This window comes from Henckelia pumila, chromosome 3 (assembly GCF_033568475.1).
Source record: "Henckelia pumila isolate YLH828 chromosome 3, ASM3356847v2, whole genome shotgun sequence".
Lineage (NCBI taxonomy): Eukaryota > Viridiplantae > Streptophyta > Magnoliopsida > Lamiales > Gesneriaceae > Henckelia > Henckelia pumila.
Genome location: NC_133122.1, coordinates 21,639,291 through 21,648,560, shown reverse-complemented (window position 1 = coordinate 21,648,560; position 9,270 = coordinate 21,639,291). Strand labels below are relative to the sequence as shown.

Here is a 9,270-nt window from a genome sequence, read left to right as displayed (position 1 = left end):
ATTTAAATTAATTAAAGTGATTGTATAAATAAACTAAATTGAAAATATAAGTTAATGTATTGATGTTTTCATTTAAATCTTCAATAAAATGTGATAAATTAAATAGTTCAAAAAAGTTAAAGGCATTTTCGTCATTTTTTAGCCAAAAGGGGTGTGTATGCTTACATATCTAGAATCAGGGAAGTGCTATGATCCACTGGGTGAATTTCACCCGGTGGATCTGGGCCGTTCATGGGACCGGGCCCCATGAATAGGAGCCCGAGCCTCACATAATTATGTGGGGCTCGGGCTGTTTGGACGGTAGATGCTGCACCGGGTGAATTTCATCCGGTGCAGCATAGAATAAGCCCTAGAATCACTGGGGGCTACTAGCTCAAAAAACTTTCATAGGGAATTATCAGCAAATCCGGAATTTTACAAGGGTGATATATGTCATTTTCCCAATAATAAATTATTATCAAAACGAACATTATTTATGCAAATTGAAAGAAATGACTTTGACAAAACCATCAATTTTTTTTTTTACACCAAAAAAATTGAGTTTCATACAAGGAATGAACTTATCACCTGGGATAAGTGACAGGATTCAGCAGAGGAGTAGATCCTGTATTAGGTTCCCCTGAGTACTCCCCAGGATGGATTGATACTGCATACAAATCTGATTCTTGCTCGCTCATCAATCCCACGGCTTCTTCTTCTTGAGCTTCATGCTGAATCGAGGGATGATTAGCCAACCTCCTCAAATGCTCGAGTTCGTTCGCCACTTCTCTCATCGTTGGCCTCTGCCCACCGTGCAACCTAAGGCACTGTTTCACCAGCTCCGCAACACGCTGGATTTGCTCCATGCTCCCCTCTCTTCGAACCCGAGGATCCACGATTTGGAACAAGCGGTTTTCTTTCATTGACAGGATGAGTAATGTGGTCAAACACTTCTCTTCCTCAACCCCTGTGTTCGCAAGAGGCTTCCTGCCCGTCATTAGTTCCGCAAGAACGACCCCAAAACTGTAAACATCGCTCTTTTCTGTCAACTGGCCTGTGTGGAAGTACTCGGGGTCCAAGTACCCTATTGTACCTTGGACTAGAGTAGAGACTTGTGTTTGATCAATGGGGACTAATCTTGAAGCCCCGAAATCTGATATTTTCGCGGTGTAATATTCATCTAGTAATATGTTTGGGGACTTGACATCTCTATGTATGATGGGCATTGCTGCAGCAGAATGGAGATAGGATAACGCCCCGGCTGATTCTGCTGCGATTCTTAAACGATTATCCCACGAAAACCATGTCACTCCTCCGCTGTTTTGGATGTGTTGAAAGAGTGTACCGTTTGAAATATATTCGTAGACTAATAGAGGTACTTCTGTTTCCAGACAACATCCTAGAAGCTTAACCACGTTTCGATGATTGATTTGAGTCAGAATGATCACCTCGTTTATGAACTGCTCCATCTGATTCTGATCCATTACTCGTGATTTTTTAATGGCTACCACTTGTTGGTCTTTGAGGATTCCTTTGTACACAATACCATAGCCACCTCGGCCTAGTATTCGCTCTTCTGCATACTTGTTGGTGGCCTTTTCGAGCTCTTCAGCTGTGAAGATTCTCGTTGATTTCACATTGTTTTCGTTTAAAGAAAGTTGCTGCTTTAACAGCAACCCTCCATTTTGCTGAAAGAATTTCTCTCTTAGTCTCATCATCCTCCGTTTTGTTATGGTAAAATATATGAAAGTGGCTGTGAAAATCAAGCCCAAGAAACCGAAACTCATGCCTGAAAATCCACATACAAACAAAGATGGGTCAAAGGTAATCCATGATTTCATGATACTACTTAAGGCCAATGAAAATTATGGAAGCATAAAATTATGTGCTTGATCAGTTTCCAGCAGAAAAATAGTACCTAATGAAAACCTCATAACTGGAAACTTGGAGTCCTCAGCTACGCATCCACGCCCCTGTTTTGTTCCATTTCCCGAAAATCCTTTCTTGCAAGAACATGTAAAACTTCCAGGTGTATTTGCACAAATCCCATGTTCATCACATGGATTACTCTCGCATTCATTAATATCTGGGGAAAAAAACATAAGATTAATTCATTAACATAGTATAATCAGCAAAATGGATCCTCTAGAAACTAAGTACCTGTGCAGCCTGGACTGAGATATGGATTCCCCTGATACCCTTCTGCGCATTCACACAGATACCCTCCGATCCCAGCTTCAGAATCAACACAGATACTATTTTCGAGACACGCAAAATTACCGGATTTCCGAACTTCACTACAATTCTGACTCCCAATCGCCCACTCAAGAATCACAGGAACATCATCCATAGCCCGGTTTCGAAAACTCAGGTCGGAGAGGTCAAACGAACTAAAATTGAACCTATCAGGATCTCCAAGAAATGCATAACCACAAGGATTGAACTCTACTGTATCCATGTGATTAAAAAACGAACGTAGTCTTAAACGAAATCTCTGTAAACCTTTTGGGATCACAGTTTGACAGCATCCAAGCCCAGTACATTCATGCTCGATCACATCGTCCCTGCTGGAACACAATGAGACGCATCCATTAGTGAAGTTACGCCTTTCGGTACCGTTTATCAGCGCAAACTCGTCGCACCCCAGTACTGTAAACATGTTATCAACAGAAAAGGCAAAAGAAGTGTTGGCTAGATTGAACGAGGCGAAAAAAGAAGTCGTTTGATTGCCTGATTCGTCGAAACAGTTTGCTGCTACTCGATTCTTGATCCGTATCTTGTCGTCTTTGATGTCGAGAATCTCAAGATCGAGGCTAGGAAAAAAGGGTCTCGGGGGATTGAATGAAGTGTTGCAGATTATGTCGAACGAAGAATCGAAGGAACAGGCTGTTCCTTGGCCGAGTCCGAATGGATATGGAACTGTTAAGTTGCCGCAGTTGCTGGGGCAATTCGGCTTGCTGATGATGTCGCTGTATGCAAATGGGAGAAGATTGAAGAAGATGATTAAGTTCAAGAAAAGAGAACGTAGAGACATGCTTGTGAGAAGGAACGCTGAAAATGGAAAACCAAAAATGTGTGTTCTAACTTCTAATATTCGAGTACGGACAAGTACCATAAATCTACATAGGTTCAATTATTTTATTTTTTAAAAAAGAAAATTGCTTTTTGGTATTTAATATTTATATCTTTTGGAATTTTGGTACTTTATATTATCATATTTTGATTTTAATTTGTTATTTTTTTTTTTTTAATAATTGATGTAAATTGATGTAAAATCAATGCAGCGCTTATTTGGAGCTTCTGTGTATAGTGTCGTATCCATATTTTTGACGAAAATAAACTAAAATTGCCAAAAATCGAACCAAAATCTGAATGTGACAAAACTATCATATCAAAATTGCAATTTTCGTTTCGTTTTGGTTTGATTTTATTTTGTTTGAATGATCGTTTATTCGTTTTTAAACTTTAATTTAGGTTCGGTTTCTTTTTTACTTGATTGGATTATCGTTTTTAAACTTTGATCTTTTCATATGGAAAAAAGTTTTGATTATTTTGTAGCATGATGTAGCTTTTATAAAGTAATATTAATATGATGTATGCATGAAGGCAATAAATTTTTTTTTTTTTTTTTGAATAACATGAAGGCAATGAGCCAATAAGTTAATTCAAATAGGGGTGGCAAAAATTCTCGAAATCCCGACTTTTCCCGAATCTCATCTCATTCTCGTCCCGAAAAAATCTCAACTCCAAATTTTTCCAACCCAAACTTTTAGGATTTTTTTCATCCCGATTAATATCGGGAATGAGAACGAAAATAAAACCTTATCTCGACGGGATTCCCGACCCGTCCCGAAATAATATAATAATATATTTTATTAATAACTTTATTAATATAATAAGCTAAATATTATTAGGTTTCAGCTCATATAACACTTAATTGTGGAATTAATTCACATAATTTTTATTGTTGAGACGATCAAATTGTAAAATCACGAAATGCCATTTTATTTTTGTGTATTTTTTTTAAAATTAAATTAATAATTTAATTAATTCATATTTATAATTATCTAATTAGAACAAATATGTAGAACAAGACTCAAGAGATTAATTTGACAATCTTTTTAACAAAATTTATTTAGTAACTGTATCCGAACATTTTATTAATAATTATCCGATACATTTTTTCTCTTAACAAAACTTTGAAACATTATCCGAAATATTTTAATATTATATGTTTCAAGTTGAATATTTATTTTTATTTATAAATATAAGTTTCTAAATAGTATATTTAATAAAATTATCACATTTTTTTTTATTTTTTGAACGAAATCTTGAACATGAAAAAAAATTCGGGATTTTCTCTCCCTATGTTCGGGATCCCGAATAGTCGGGTTTCGAAATATTTCGAATACGGGATCGGGAGAAAAAAAAAGTTTTCCAATTTTTTTCGAGACGAGAGTTGGGTAAGAGGTTTACGGAACGGGTCTCAACCCTATTCCAACCATAAATTCAACGATATAGTAAATGACAATAACATTACAAATTGAACAGTAGTTTTTTTTTTTTTTTAACAGAATCTGTACTTTTTCATAAAGTTGACCCGGCCCGCTCGATAACGATACAGTACTACGGTCGAGGTACCAATCTGCTGACGAAACCGTCGACAAATCCACCAATAAAGTAAGTGACAAGATGAACTAATTAATTATAAAACACTGCAATTAATTATTTGAATTTCAATCAAATGACACGATATGGTTGAATAATCGAGAGACCTTTTGTACCTAGCTTGTGATATTTTCTTTTATGACTAAATATTAAAATCAACTTACATGGACTATATTGTATTCAATATATGTTTAATTTGCTGTCCATGTTTTTTTTTTTAAGTTGCATTATTTTTTTCCCAGTGTGAATATTATATGGTAACTTGTGATTGCATTGAGAAAGTGATCGAGTAATAAGTCGTACATTTTTTTAAAAGAAAAATTATCATAGTAGAAAGAATAAATCAAAATGAAAAAATTACATTTTTGATCCGATATGTTTTTTATTTTGTAATTTTTGATCTATTATATTGTAAAATTTTATTCTGAGTTCGCTATTTTTTTTTATTTTTTTTAAATAGTCTTTTTATCAACTTGGCATTGTTGTGGCAATAACACGACACTGACATATGTAACACCACACCAGTATTTCAAATGAAAAAATGAATAAAATTGTCAAAAATAGAAAGATACATGACTAAAAGCATGTTTGACAGAGCTTATAAACTCTTGAAAATAACTTATGATGTTTCATATGATGTTTCAGAGCTAATAAGTTTTTTCAATTTGTTTAACAATTTTTTTTTTTTAAACACCTTATAAGTTATTTTTCAAAAAGTGAAATCACCCTTACTCTTTTTAGAAAATATCTTATTTTAACAGCTTATAAACTCCTAAAGCTTATAAGTTATTTTTAATAAACTTAGTCAAACACCCTGTAAAACTAAAATTTTATAATATAAATAACCGAAATCACAAAAAACAAACATACACAATCAAAAATAACAATTTTCCCAATCAAGATTTCACATAATTTGCTTGTGGCAGTTATCGTGATGGCCGTCTCTGAAGTGAAGTATTTGTTGAGACGTTCTCCCTAACAATATGACCTTCATATATAATATTTAAATAAATATTTTCCAATGAAGGAAAAGATCAAACTCCGTAGAAATTTAGATCTAATGACTTTTAAGAAGTTGACCTTGCAACTAATTAAACTTAAGAATAGAACAAATTAAACTATGAGGTCATCTGTGGGCTTTAGAATTAGAAATTTAGCCATCATATATGAATTTCAAATCATTTGATTGTTTAAATGAATTTATGTCAGATAAATATCAAATCTACCCCGATTTAACTTGTGTAAATGCAATAGTGATTATATGATTGATTTGAATTCACCCAAGATTTTTGTTATTTCAAATTAACTCTTCATATCTCTTACCAAATCAAATTTCTGTCACAAAATCAAATTCTTCCATCCAAACACAACTTTATACTAGCTAAGTATATTTTTTGCTTCAATTTTCAAGTCCATGCCTCAATTTAATCATTTCAAATCTATGCTTTGATTTGAAATCCATTCATAAATCTAAACGCAACTTAAGAGAATATGAATTAATTTAACGTCCCTTTGTATTTTTTTTTCTTAAAAAAAATCTAACCAACCATGATGAATTTAGAATACAATCAAAATTAAGTTAAATCCGGATTTAAATTTACTTATTCCAAACATATCTCTATGCTCGTTTAATTTTTGTGAAACTATACTGTGTACGTAAATTGTGAGCTCCTGGACGAATTATCTTATCATGCTATATATGGTCTTAAAGATATCATTTTTTTTTATTAATTTCAAAATATAAGGAGATAGAATTGAACATTTCTAACTTCGAAATCTTAAAACTAACTTCAATTTATAAAATATTGGAAATAAAATAATAATTTTCTTATATATATAAAAAAGATATGCATTATTTACGGGGAGAACTAGCATAATAATAAAGATAAATAAATAAATAAAATAAAAAACTAGCATAATAACTTTTATTGCAGAAGACGGCAACCTTGCTTCTTCGGTTCTTCCCAACCTACCAGCCTTTTCGCTTTGAAAAGTCTACCGATGATGTTAATCTACTTTTATATTCTTGTCTATGCATCATCGTGGACCCAAAGTATTTGAATTTTTGCCAAAATAAAACTGCAATTTTAGTCTTATAATTTTGTAACTTTGTAATTTAGGTAATCTATGTTTTTAAATTTTAATTTATCTCACATCTTTTGTTTTTTGTCAATTTTAGTTATTTTTTATAAAAAAAAAATGCTAATGTAACACTGTAAACGTCAACTCTTTATTGATGTCATATCAGCTCGGGGTGGGCACGGGTCGAGTTATTCAGATTTCGGATTATTCGGGTCGAATACCCGATTAGTCGGATATCCAATTAAATCGGTTTCGAGTCTGTTCGGTTTCGGGTATCCGGTAGAAAAATGATACAAGTCAACTTCAAAGTCACGCACTCAACCTGCACTCCTCTTCCCCTCACAACACACACACACGAAGACAATTCTCACAATTCTCAGGTACAAATTCATCCATGTTGTGTGATCCATCCAGAAGAAAAGAAAGCACTCCTCTTCCTCTTCATCTTCATCTCATACACACAACACACACTGTTAGACCTCTTTCACAATCAAAACACAACAGAGCAAAATGCTCTCTAATTTTCGAAACCATGGAGTATCGAGCACTTACCATAGCAAGAATCAAGTTTCTACTGTGAATCGATGGTGTGTGTGTGATATCGATGAATTGACAAGTGAACACTCCCATGGAAATTGGAAGAACAAGGATGGCGAGTCGGCGAGTGTGACTTGGGGCTCTGCCTGCCTTCTCAATTTGCTGCCTCTTTGGGTCACAACTTACAAAACTAATGGGCTATGTAATTGTAAATTCCAAAACAAATATTACTAGCCCATATCATTTTTTTCAAAATATATATATGAATAGTAAACGAGTATCCGATCGGGTATTTCGGGTAGTAAAATACTACCCGAACCCGAATCGACTAAGTATATATCGTACCCAAACCCGATTTAAAAATCGAACTACCTGAAATGTTCACCTGATCGGATTCGGTTCGGGTCGGGACCCGAACTACCCAACCCGATTGCCCACCCCTAATATCAGCGTCATGTCTGAAAAAGACTAAAATTGTCGAAAAAAAAATAAAAGACTAAAATTGAAATATAACAACATAGAATACCGAAATCCCAAAAAGACAAATATATATGACAAAAAAAAAAAACAATTTTCCTACTTTATATATTTTATATTTTCAAAATAATAATAATAAATATTATTACTTTAGTGGCAAGCCACATATTTTTTTGATTTTGAGGCTTCAGTCTGGCCCTATATTATATCCATGGGTTGTGTACTTGTGTATCTCTAAATTGGCCCAAATCAACCAAACCTGTAAATCAATGCAATTAGGGCTCATATATTGGTGAAACCCTAATTCGAGATTTTGGATTCGTAATGCCAGGATGACACTATATAAATCTAGCGGCCAACGACGCAAACCTCACCACTATTCTCTGCGGAGCCGACGTTGAGTATGGTAGCTTTAAAATCTTCAATTTTTCCATAAATCTATTACATTCCTCGGTCCTGTATTTGAAATTTTCAGTCGATTCTGAGTCATTTTTGTTTTACTTTTAACCCTTTTTTTGGGAATTGAGAACGATACTCTACATGATGATGCTATTATTCATGGGCTATGGATCTTGCATCCGATGCTGCTCTTTCTAGTCATAGTTACTCTGATAGAGATTAAATTTTATTTTTTTTGGTATTTTTGGTTTTGAATTTCTTTTTCTTATATTTTGCTAAATTTTTGGATTTTTTTTAAAAATCATGGGAAGGGATTTTTCTAGTTGGATAATTTTTTTTTGTCTTTGGTTCTTTGATTTTCCTAATTGTATTTGGAAAGGGCAACTTTGCCGAGGTGATCGATTCTGCTATTGATTTCCTCTTTTCCCTGTTGCCAATATTGCTTTAGGCTGCATGGCTGGTTTATGGGGCTGATTTACTTGGGAGTCAGTTCGAAATCCATTAAGCCTTAAATTACAATTAATTTATCATTCTTGGCATGCATAAAATTTAACTGGTAGAATTTTGGGACTTGGTGGATTGGTAATCTGGATAAATGTTTGCTTTGGATTGAACTACTTGTAACTCTTGTGGTTGTGACATCTAATGTAGATTATTTGCTTGTGCTTTATACACACACAAAGACGGTAGCTGATCTTGAGATCAAATGCCTGAGCATCTTTAGCCCTGAAATCAGAAAAGTATGGCGGAGGGAAGAACAAGAAAATATCGATCTACCGAAAGGTCTGAAGTAAACCTTTCTTTGTAATTCTGAGCAATGTAATTCCAATCATCCCCTTTTCAGTTGGTTGAAATTTCTGTAAAATATGTTTTGCCGGCAAAGAAATAAGTATTTCATTATAAAAATAATCATAATAATAATATGAGCATTTCCAATTGAAATCTGGAGTGAGTTTGTGGACAATATCCTATCGTGCATGTCATTTCAACAAAAAATAAACGCATTTTCTTTGATTGAACGTTTCCTTTTGTTTTGACATTTCTTTTTAAACTCTCAAGTCTCAATAGAGTAAAATGTTACACCAATTGCATTACAATCAACAAAACCAACCTTCGAAAAGAAAAAGG

General features: G+C 33.8%; 1 protein-coding gene across 1 annotated transcript; it reads right to left on the bottom strand.

Annotated features, from left to right (window-relative positions):
* Window positions 1-524: 524 nt before the first annotated feature.
* LOC140890129 (wall-associated receptor kinase 5-like) lies at window positions 525-2,541 on the bottom strand. The gene is made up of 3 exons (XM_073297889.1): window positions 2,140-2,541; window positions 1,898-2,065; window positions 525-1,768 (listed from the first exon to the last, which is right to left on the bottom strand). The coding sequence occupies exons 1-3, from the start codon at window positions 2,435-2,437 to the stop codon at window positions 564-566; spliced, it is 1,671 nt and encodes a 556-aa protein (XP_073153990.1). The 5' UTR covers window positions 2,438-2,541; the 3' UTR covers window positions 525-563.
* Between the last annotated feature and the right edge of the window lie 6,729 nt (window positions 2,542-9,270).